This window comes from Oncorhynchus masou, chromosome 28 (assembly GCF_036934945.1).
Source record: "Oncorhynchus masou masou isolate Uvic2021 chromosome 28, UVic_Omas_1.1, whole genome shotgun sequence".
Taxonomy (NCBI): domain Eukaryota; kingdom Metazoa; phylum Chordata; class Actinopteri; order Salmoniformes; family Salmonidae; genus Oncorhynchus; species Oncorhynchus masou.
This window is the reverse complement of record NC_088239.1, coordinates 79,758,231-79,770,234: the sequence shown is the minus strand read 5'-3', so window position 1 is coordinate 79,770,234 and position 12,004 is coordinate 79,758,231. Positions and strand designations below refer to the sequence as shown.

The 12,004-nt window shown below is 41.3% G+C and overlaps 1 protein-coding gene across 4 annotated transcripts in view; it reads right to left on the bottom strand.

Moving 5' to 3' along the window:
• The window catches only part of pam (peptidylglycine alpha-amidating monooxygenase), a 140,735-nt gene that overhangs the window by 29,923 nt on the left and 98,808 nt on the right, over positions 1-12,004 (bottom strand). For all 4 annotated transcript variants that reach the window (XM_064943538.1, XM_064943540.1, XM_064943537.1 and 1 more), the window contains 2 exons: positions 1,006-1,122; positions 731-803 (listed from right to left, as the gene is read on the bottom strand). In XM_064943538.1, coding sequence (XP_064799610.1) covers positions 731-803; positions 1,006-1,122 — 190 coding nt within the window. The remainder of the gene's footprint in view (positions 1-730; positions 804-1,005; positions 1,123-12,004) is intronic.

The window sequence follows — 12,004 nt, the reverse complement described above, 5'->3', positions numbered from 1 at the left end:
ACACATTTTATATGGTAGCATATGCCGGCTCAATAAGGCATTTCATATGGTAGCATATGCCGGCTCAATCAGACATTTCATATGTTAGCATATGCCGGCTCAATCAGACACATTGCATATGGTAGCATATGCCGGCTCAATAAGGCATTGCATATGGTAGCATATGCAGGCTCAATCAGATATTGCATATGGTAGCATATGCCGGCTCAATCAGACACATTGCATATGGTAGCATATGCCGGCTCAATAAGGCATTGCATATGGTAGCATATGCAGGCTCAATCAGACATTGCATATGGTAGCATATGCCGGCTCAATCAGACATTTCATATGGTAGCATATGCCGGCTCAATCAGACACATTTCATATGGCCAGTGAGGATGTGAACACTATGGTTCTCACCTGACCAAGGCCAGTGAGGATGTGAACACCATGGTTCTCACCTGACCAAGGCCAGTGAGGATGTGAACACTATGGTTCTCACCTGACCAAGGCCAGTGAGGATGTGAACACTATGGTTCTCACCTGACCAAGGCCAGTGAGGATGTGAACACTATGGTTCTCACCTGACCAAGGCCAGTGAGGATGTGAACACTACGGTTCTCACCTGACCAAGGCCAGTGAGGATGTGAACACTATGGTTCTCACCTGACCAAGGCCAGTGAGGATGTGAACACTATGGTTCTCACCTGACCAAGGCCAGTGAGGATGTGAACACTACGGTTCTCACCTGATGAAGCGCCACGTCCGTGACCCAGTAGTTATTGTCCTTGTCCGTAGTGATTCCATGAGGCAAGTAAAACCTGCCGAGCACACGGAGAAAACACTCCTTAAATGCTTTGAATGAAGACAACAACATCATGTCCTAGGAGTCTACTTAGTGCACTACATAGGGAATAAGGGTGCTATTTTGGACAAAGCCTGTGTGCTTATTATGTAAGACATCTATTATGTCTCAAAACGCCTAATTGCCCTCGTTTGCACAGCGGTGGTAGCGCTTCTTACATATTTCTTCCGGAGGCCTTGAGTACGCTGCCTTTGACGGGATCCACCACGAGAATGGTGGACTGTTGAATGGGACCCAGGGACCGCTGCTGGTATTTGCCGCTGTTGTCGAAGGAGCTGCAACGGAAGGAGAATGACTTGTGTTAAAATACAGAGAATACCTATAAAATTGTCTGAGACAACAAAGGTGTTGGGTGCCCCAAACGGCTCACTATTACCTACTCTATCATGAACTACTTTTGACCAGAGCCCTTGGTCAAAAGTAGTGTACTATATAGGGAATAGGGTGCCATTTGGGACGTAGTAACTCAAATAAATGTATAACAACAAAAATGTGATGACTCTGCAAGTCATATTTGTTTTGTTTGTTTGAAGGGGAACGCTATTACTTAATCAGGAGGTTTCCATCAAAGGGGGAGGCGACACGGACACAAAAGTGACAAAATCGTACAAATGATTCACTCAAACAATCCCAAATACTTAAACAAATACCTTGAACTCTTCCTGAGTCCCTGCTATAATCCGTCCCTTCTGGAATTCACCAAAAAATAACAGAGGACCCCCAACTTTCACTCTTGGTTTCCGATCCCTCACTTTCATTCTAGAACTCCCTGTGGACTCCTCGATAGAAAAACAATGCCTTATACCTAACAAACGCAGTAATGTCCCTATAGTGGAGTAAGCACAGAATATATAATAAATCACGCCTCTATCTAGTCTATGAAACAAAACTGCGTTCGTCAATGAACACCACCTGGGACACATTTGTTCACATCCCTGAACTTTTGACTTTTTGATGATTTACGCAGGACAACATCGGCTACAAGACCTTAACGAGTTTAAGGTAGGATAGCAGTAAACAACGAACTGTAGCTGGGGTGTATACTGATGAATGATATAGAGAGGGACTATCCGTCCTCACCTAATGACCTAGCTAATTCATTTTCCCCTCTCATCTGGCTCCAGAGTCTTAAGAGCACTGAGGCAAGGGCAGTTAGCGGAATTAGCTTTTGCCTGTTAGCGCATGGTGGCTCCTGTTGGCGGCTCATGAAATTTATGTTATTTCACAGGGAGAGTCTTGGCCAGTTAAAGGGATATTTTTCTTCTAAAACATATTTTAGTATGTCATGACATTTTAATTTGTACTGAAAGTTATAACTTAACTGCTGACAAGCACATTTTTCTGGAACCATATCAACAGTGGACTAATGAACAAAACACTAAAATACATTTTTTGTGTAAAATATTTTAAAGCTGTGTCATGGCTTTTCCCTCTTTGAGTACAGCAAGCCCCATCTCCCTCTCCCTGCCTCCTACAACTAGGCTGCTGTGGTCAGAGAGGTCGTAAATTCCAGGAAGATCCTGCCGCATGGCCACACAGTATAGAGACAGAGTGAAGTTTCATAGAGAACAAAGGAATATCTTCCACCTCACAGTACTTGAGGTCCGAAAAATGTATGTTCCGGAGAAGGTATAAAAGATCGGTGAAGAATCCAGCTACGAACTGGTCCGTTTGGTACAAGTTTGTAAAACTCATGAGAGTCGGTGCGGCCACATTACCATAACGCTGTTTATATAATAGCCTCAGATATGAGGTTTACATCTAATTGTTGTATAAGATGAATGAGTGAGGATGATACTGTTTGTAAAATTGTGTAATGTGATTTTGGACTGTTTAATGGAGGAAACTCCAATTCCATTTTGAGTTTAACTAAATCAGAGGACCACCCATGAGCCCAGTTAGGGTTGGGCATCCTGGGACAGGCACTTTTCTGCAATTCCAAATAAAACCCCAACCTTGAGAATTCCTCAACAGACCATGTTTTTCTCCATTATGAGAGGACAAAGGTAACAGACCATGTTTTCTCTCAATCACGAGAGGACAAAGGTTGAGACGATAGCTGAATCTTTTAACCATACCACGTGGTTAAACTCTTAGACTATCGATACCGACAGAATAAGAACAAGTCTTTGATATTAATTACTAGTCTGCAGCTAGGAATTCGGTATCATTGAACATGAAGAACGAAGACGGGGGAAACATCTATAACGAAATGAATGAATGTCACTCTGAACAATCCATTCTAACCATGACAGAGAGAGAGAGAGAGAGAGAGAGAGAGAGAGAGAGAGAGAGAGAGAGAGAGAGAGAGAGAGAGAGAGAGAGAGTGTGGACGGAAACTCTCCAACAGAAACAAACTTTTCCACGATCAAGAAGACACACTGAGCGTAAATATATATATTGATGGCAATTGTTCCAGAATGAGTGAGCGTTCATGTGCAAAGGATTAGCATTTCAATTGTTATAATTATCAACTGTGTGTTGTCATCTCAGTCGACCCCCACCTCCCTTTTGTACAACAAACCGCCATGCCGGTTTAGCCCACCAGGGCACATTCCCCTATCATTTCTTGTAACCATTTTTACTTTGTTTGTTTGTTTATGCAGTTCTGTGAATGACTTAGTTAATAAATAAATGATTTAAGACAATTAATGTATGGATGACTCATAGTGAAGACTGGGTTCGTGCAGATAACCAACAATTTACGTGACGTTTGGAATGAGACTAACGTGAGGTAAAGCAAATAATTCATTAATTCGAAGACTAATTGATCAGTTATAAAATATCTGAAAAGTTATATTAGGAAAATTATAACTTTGTAATCTGAATATTTTCTTTGGTGCCCTCGACTTCCTAGTTAATTACAGTTGCATGATTAATCAGTTTAATCGCGTAATACCAATTACAGAGGATCTTTGATAAAAACTAAAAGTCTTCATTTAATGATAGTAAAGACATGACAGCTGCAATATGTAACTTTTTGGGTGACAAGACCAAATTCACATAGAAATGTAGTTATAGATTATTATTCTCATTGAAAGCAGGTCTAAGAAGCAGTAAGATATGTTCTATGTGCACTCTCTCTATGCTTCCCGTTCTTAAGTTTAGTTTTACGTAGTAGCTGAAAAATACAATATTTTTGGTTATTGAAAATATATTTCACAGCATTTAGGAACAATGATGCTCTATACATTGCTTGTTTTGTCACAAACTGAAATTAGGAGAACTATTAGAATTTTAGCAACCAGGAAATGGCGGAGCGATTTCTGCATATTCTACCTTTAATATGGCACATTCCTGTAATTGATATGGGCCACATCACTGGAGCTGGACACATGCACTGGGATAACTAATTAGGCCCTTCAAATTGACTCTGATATGGTCATGGTCAGCAGTAGGAAGAGGGAAGCTCAAAAGCCAGGCAATGATTAGGCTAATTGAGACTAAGTGGTGCAGCGGTCTAAGGCACTGCATCTCAGTGCTAGAAGCGCCACTACAGAGCCTGGTTCGATTCCAGGCTGTATCACAACCGGCTGTGATCGGGAGACCCATAGGGCGGCGCTCAATTGACCCAGCGCCGTCTGGGTTTGGCCGGGGGTAGGCCGTCATTGTACATAAGAATTTCTTCTTAACTGACTTGCCGAGTTAAATAGGTTAAAATTTTATTTTATATATATTTAGAAATAACACGGTTTGGTCATTAAAAAAAAACATGTTTTTGTTGTAAACTCAATTATTGTGAATCTTCTTCACTACGCTTTTTACAACGATACATTTAAAAACAGAGACAAAAATGTTTTATGCTCTTGTTTACTTTAAAAACGTGTTGTTAAGGGGAGTGAATCAAAGCCAATATCTACACTCACCATTCATCACAAACTGATTTCACAAAAGAGGACTAAGCTTCCAACTGTTAGAAAATCATTATAGTCACCAATTCAAGGCCTAGTAAATTGATGATAATAAGATGAATGCCTAATAAGCTATTTCTATACACACGTATAAACTGCAAAATTAGTGCCTAATATGTGATCCCTATACTACACTAGCTCGGTTTCCATCCAATTGGCAACCAATTTTCATGTAAATATTATAAAATCCACATTTTCAGAGATGTTTCCATCAAATTGATATGTTTCAGATAAAGTACTGTGTGTGATGACATAGTCCACATAAAATACCTTTTGCGGTTAAATTCACATGTACCCAAATAAAAAATACAAGTTAAATGGGTTTCCATCGCTGATGGAACTCTACTGATGGTTTTCTCGCAAGAAATATTGCATTATATAAAACCCTCGATATTTATTGGAATGGAGCATCAAGCTCATCACAGTGCACTTTCACCACCCTGTGAAGTTTATCATAATGTATTTCTTCTATTTCCTAGTAAACTACACGCATCCTGATGAGTCGAAGCGGGAGGACCACACAACATGTCATTGTGTGACTCCCAAGTTTACTTTGATATGATGGTTGTTGTCCATAAAAGAGCTTCCACCAACATTTCTCGCATAATTCATTGTACCGACACAAAAAAAATCCCACCTTGTCTAGTGTATTTTGTTTTGTCGACATTTGCCGTCATTAAATGTTTTATCTGACATGTACTTTACTCACAAAAAAGGTTGGATGGAAGCCTTGGTTACTGTTACCAAAAGTTACAATCACGACTTCAGAAACCAGTTTTTTATTTTAAAAACACATCACCAAAGCTGATGGCGTCTTCACTCTTTCATCACTTTGCCCAGATTGCCTGTCTATTTATGCTAATCAAAACACCTGGGAGAGGTTTGAATTTGCATGGGGGGGGTCTACATATTCCTGGCCTAGTGACAGGTTACAACCCTGAACACTAGAGGAACACAGTGCCCCAATTACTGACTCCAGTCTACAGACTGTATCCCTATCGCTCCCTCTGAACAAAACAAACAGTTTGAAACATAAAGACAGAAGGAACCTTGGGCTCAGCCTGCCAAACATCAAGAGATGCAGGCTGCATCCCAAATTGCACCTTATTCCCGACATAGTGGGCCCTGGTCAAAAGTAGTGCACTAAACTGGGAAAGGGTTCCATTTAGGACAAACCCACACAGCCTTAAAGGGATGCACTACTATCTACATAAAAGTCTTATCTGATTTGGAGGAAAGTAAAACCGGATCATTTGAGAGAAGGGACTTCCTTTTTGAGAGAAGGGACGATCTATTTGCAATTATCCATTACTTCAGCCTCACTAAACTGGTTTGTGCCTGTGCCTGGAGCCTATCTCAAAAGTCTGTTTGTTTGCAGTTTGTTTGCACAGTGGACAGACAAGGGAAAATATCCCAACACTCTTAAATGGCTTGTCCCCCTTGCATTCCATTCACCACTGATCTGAATGGATGTGGGTAAGTAGACATAGGTGATAGGTCTAAATTATCTCCGGTCCAAAAGTCCATTTAACAGTATTTGGACATCGCTGACAGTCTGATAAAGTCAAAAATGTCTGAGTAGTTGTATGGAGCACTTCACAATAGACTGAGATGAGAGGAAATGGTGTCATGATCTGAATATTAAGCTCCAATAGACTGAGATGAGAGGAAATGGTGTCATTGTCTGAATATTAAGCACCAGCACCAGGAACATCGATTTCCAGCTTTCTAAAGATCAGACTTGGAAGTGTTGCAATGCAAGACAATGCCAATGTTTATCCTAGGATTTTTTTCAGCAGAGGTGAAAGTGGGCGTGGGCCAAGGTTTCCGTAATGAAAATGTGGCATTGGGCATTTGACCGGCAGCATTTTAATTTACGGGACATTTGAGAAGTGTACAGGTAACCTAATTAGGGCATCCAGCCACGGTGATCAGAATGACAGAAATCACACTAAGATTATGGTAATTCGTCTTAACAGAACGTGCAAATCGAGGAGGTAATGACGTGTGTCCTTACCCCGCACTTTGAAGGCGTTAGAATGACATCGCGTTCGCGTGCTAGTCGGAACTAGGAAACTCAGAAATGTTCGACTCGCTAATAGGTTGTAGTTAAACATGTGCTACGTTCAAACCAGTTAGCAAGATGGATATTTCCAAAGTTTTCCTAGTTCCGACTAGCACGTGAATGCGGCATAACTGTCCACATTTACTTTTCCTCAGCCAACAAGACAAGTAATGAACAGCTAAATCACTAGTCTATGCATCGGCAGAGTGCGAGTTCCAAGTTTAGGGGAGCACATTTTCACCATAAAAATGCATCTTTATAACAAAACATTCCATACATCATTGCATTTGCAGACTTGAAGAGTGGAGAAGAAGATGGCCTTCTATTCCTAGCCTTTCAAAAAAAGATTGCAGTCAGACTGCAGTGTAGCTGCAGTATGCTGCAAATACTGTGTCCCAAATATTATTTATGTTTTACTACAGTAATTTTGCAGTGTAACTGCAGTTAGAGTGCAGTATAATATTATAGTATATTACTGCATCGAAAACACCACAGTCAACTGCAGTTTCTGCAATTTAACAGCAGTTTCAAAACTGCAGTCCTTTTGTAAGGGTAATGTGATGAGTATATTGGATAGTCATAATTTAGGATAATAATATATCTCAATCACTGTTCGCAAAATTGTTCGTTCCATGCATGACTGACAACATAACGTTAACGTGTCGTCTTTCTTTGCATTGGGAAAAACATATTTAAAGTAATTCAACTGCACTTCATATGACTGGAGACATTAGCAGAATCTTTTTTAATACGACAAATTACAGGGTAGACTACTGACACGGACTAACAATCAATAAAAGCAATGTTGTCCATATAACAGGCCTACGAGAAGGGGAGACACAAAATGAATATGACGTCCACTGTCCAAAAACAAACTTTTAAGCGGCACTGAGCCAACGCTGATTAAGCGTGAATATGCGCAGTGAGCACTCACCAGGGGCATGGCCGATGCTCTCGCTGGTGCCAACAAGATAGACTATAGGCCTACTGTTGTTCGCTCAATTAAGTTGATACAATTGTATTTATTTTTTTTACCTGTTTTTCTCCCCAATTTCGTGGTATCCAATTGTTAGTAGTTACTGTCTTGTCTCATCGCTAAAAGTAGAGTACCAGCTCGGGAGAGACGAAGATCGAGAGCTGTGCATCCTCCGAAACACAACCCAACCAAGCCGTACTGCTTCTTAACACAGCGCGCATCCAACCCGGAAGCCAGCTGCACCAATGTGTCGGAGGAAACACCGTGCACCTAGCGACCTGGTCAGCGCGCACTGCGCCCGGCCCGCCACAGGAGTCGCTAGTGCGCAATGAGACAAGGATTTCCCTACCGGCCAAACCCTCCCTAACCCGGACGAGGCTAGGCCAATTGTGCGTCGCCCCATGGACCTCCCGGTCGCAGCCGGCTGCTCGAACCCAGAGTCTTTGGTGGCACAGCTAGCAATGCGATGCAGTGCCTTAGACCACTGCGCCACCCGGGAGGCCACTAAGTTCATCATTTTGATTACTCAAACTATGTTTTCCCGCAATTGTACTTTTGAAATAGTGCGATATGCATGGACGGACCTTTTCACTGAGAGTAGCAACTCAACAATCATCTACAGTTGAAGTCGAAAGTTTACATACACCTTAGCCAAATACACTTAGTGTTTCACAATTCCTGACATTTAATCCCAGTAAAAAAATTCCCTGTCTTTGGTCAGTTAGGATCACCACTTTATTTTAAGAATGTGAAATGTCAGAATAATAGTAGAGAGAATGATTTATTTCAGCACATTCCCAATGGGTGAGAAGTTTACATACACTCAATTAGTATTTGGTAGCATTGCCTTTAAATTGTTGAACTTGGTTCAATCGTTTCAGGTAGCCTTCCACAAGCTTCCCACAATAAGTTGGATGAATTTTGGCCCATTCCTCCTGACAAAGCTGATGTAACTGAGTCAGGTTTGTAGGCCTCCTTTCTCGCACACGCCTTTTCAGTTCTGCCCACAAATTTTCTATAGGATTGAGGTCATGGCTTTGTGATGGCCACTCCAATACCTTGACTTTGTTGTCCTTAAGCCATTTTGCCACAACTTTGGAAGTGTGCTTGGGGTCATTGTCCATTTGGAAGACCCATTTGCGACCAAGCTTTAACTCGCTGACTGATGTCTTGAGATGTTGCTTCAATATATCAACATAATTTTCCTACCTCATGATGCCATCTATTTTGTGAAGTGCACCAGTCCCCCCTGCAGCAAAGCACCCCCACAGCATGATGCTGCCACCCCCGTGCTTCACGGTTGGCATGGCGTTCTTCGGCTTGCAAGTCTTCCCCCCTTTATCCTCCAAACATAACAATGATCATTATGGCCAAGCAGATCTATTTTTGTTTCATCAGACCAGAAGATGTTTCTCCAAAAAGTACAATCTTTGTCGCCATTTGCAGTTGCAAACCGTAGTCTCGCTTTTTTATGGCGGTTTTGGAGCAGTGGCTTCTTCCTTGCAGAGCGGCCTTTCAGGTTATGTCGATATAGGACTCGTTTTACTGTGGAAATAGATACTTTTGTACCTGTTTCCTCCAGCATCCTCACAAGGTCCTTTGCTGTTGTTTTGGGATTGATTTGCACTTTTCGCACCAAAGTATGTTCATCTCTCGGAAACAGAAGGCGTCTCCTTCCTGAGCGGTTTGACGGCTGTGTGGTCCCATGGTATTTATACTTGTGTACTATTGCTTGTACAGATGAGCGTGGCACCTTCAGGCATTTGGAAATTGATGAACCATTGATGAATCAGACTAGTGGAAGTCTACAATTATACAATTATTTTTCTGAGGACTTGGCTGATTTCTTATGATGTCAAGCAAAGAGGCACTGAGTTTGAACGTCGGCCTTGAAATACATCCACAGGTACACCTCCAATTGAGTCAAATTATGTCAATTAGCCAATCAGAAGCTTCTAAAGCCATGACATCATTTTCTGGAATTTTACAAGCTGTTTAAAGGCACAGTCAACCTAGTGTATGTAAACTACTGACCCACTGGAAATGTGATACAGTGAATTATTTGTGTCATACACAAAGTAGATGTCTTCACCGACTTGCCAAAACTATAGTTTGTTAACAAGAAATGTGTGGAGTGGTTGAAAAACAAGTTTTAATGACTTAAGTGTATGTAAACTTCCAACTTCAACTGTATTTGGAATTTGCAACGCACGCTGAACAAATTGCGCACGTTGCCTTTCGCTCAGACTGTAGGCAATGCAATTTTTTAAGGCTTGGGTATGCTAATGATCCTCTGGCCAAATCATGCATTAGTTGGCTATTTTGAATGATTTTATGTAGAGACAGAAGTTGGCTAATTAAGCTATATAATTTACTTAGGGAAACCTTCCCTTAGCCTTAATCGACACGCCACCTATAAGCCCCTGTCAATCTACTTTCCCCCATAGCAGAAAAGTTGATCTATTCTACTGGTCAGCTTGTCAAGAACGAACGTGCCTAAACAGATTGGGACTGTTGTGGGACGATAGATCACAAATTCATACAACCAGTAGGCCTGGGATACATCATTATTTTTTTAATGTTGATAAACCATTATTTCTTAACATTATTAGTGCAGCAATGCACACATGGCAGTAGACTAAGAGCAAATGTCCATTTGGCTCAAGCTCAAAGGCTCTGTATGCTGTATGTGTGATAAATAAGATACATGACACAGGCAAATTAAATTCCACGGAATTATGCAAATTAACCCATAGACAGATAAGCATTGACTGGTCAAATATATTTACATCAACTGGTATTTACGTCACCGAATACCAATTTTTACTTAAAAATCTCGCACTCTAGGTTAGGGCCTGTAAGTAAGCATTTCACTGTAAGGTCTACACCTGCTGTATTCGGCGCACGTGACCAATAAACTTTGAATTTATTTAATTGGATTTTGAATAGGCTAAAAAGCATTATTTCGCAATGGGAATGTTTTTCTTCTCCTGGACAATTGGCCGGTGCCAATTTTATTTATCGGCTCTTCTATATATTTTTTTACGGCCATTAGCGGCTGACGGAAACCCCGGCGTGGGCAATGGCGCGATTTTAGAGGCCCTTCTCTTGGCAGCAGAGACAACATTTTGCTGTTTTAAAGCACATCTGCACATTTTTGCCATGGAGCAGAGAACATTTGACAGTTTTAATGCAAGATTCCTGCAAACAATTTTTGCAGTGGCAGCCACGATTTAGTAGCGGCGGTGCGCCGCTTCTCAGTGCATTTAGAGGAAACATTGAATGCAAACTGTAAAAGTTTTTGTCTTTGAGAGAGTTGTTTGTGTTGTGTTTCGCCTCAGTAGCCTACACACTGTAATACATTTCTTTACTGACATTCTTGCCAGGTATCTCTTTAGACAGTAGAACTTTAAAGAAGTACTCTCAAAACAAGTCCCTGTTTTTTGTGTACTACTTTACCCAATTTGTGCAATATGTTTACGAATTTGTTGTGCTTAAGATCCCGGAGTGCACCTTTAAGAGATCTTCTGGTTAAATAAAGAAGACAGTGGTCCTCTCTCAGATAAACATTACAGTAGGGAAAAGGTATAACAGTAGAGTCGTGGCCAAAAGTTTTGAGAATGACACAAATATTATTTTTCACAAAGTCTGCTGCCTCAGTCTGTATGATGGCAATTTCCATTTATTCCAGAATGTTATGAAGAGTGATCAGATTAATTGCAAAGTCCCTCTTTGCCATGCAAATAAACTTAATCCCCAAAAAACATTTCCACTGCATTTCAGCCACAAAAGGACCAGCTGACATCATGAGTGTTGACGAGGACAAGGCTGGAGATCACTATGTCATGCTGATTGAGTTCAAATAACAGTCTGGAAGCTTCAAAAGGAGGGTGGTGCTTGGAATCATTGTTTTTCCTCTGTCAAACATGGTTACCTGCAAGGAAACACGTGCCGTCATCATTGCTTTGCACAAAAAGGGCTTCACAGGCAAGGATATTGCTGCCAGTAAGATTGCACCTAAATCAACCATTTATCGGCTCATCAACAACTTCAAAGAGAGCGGTTCAATTGTTGTGAAGAAGGCTTCAGGGCGCCCAAGAAAGTCCAGCAAGCACCAGGACCGTCTCCTAAAGCTGATTCAGCTGCGGGATCAGTACAGAGCTTGCTGAGGAATGGCAGCAGGCAGGTGTGAGTGCATCTGCACG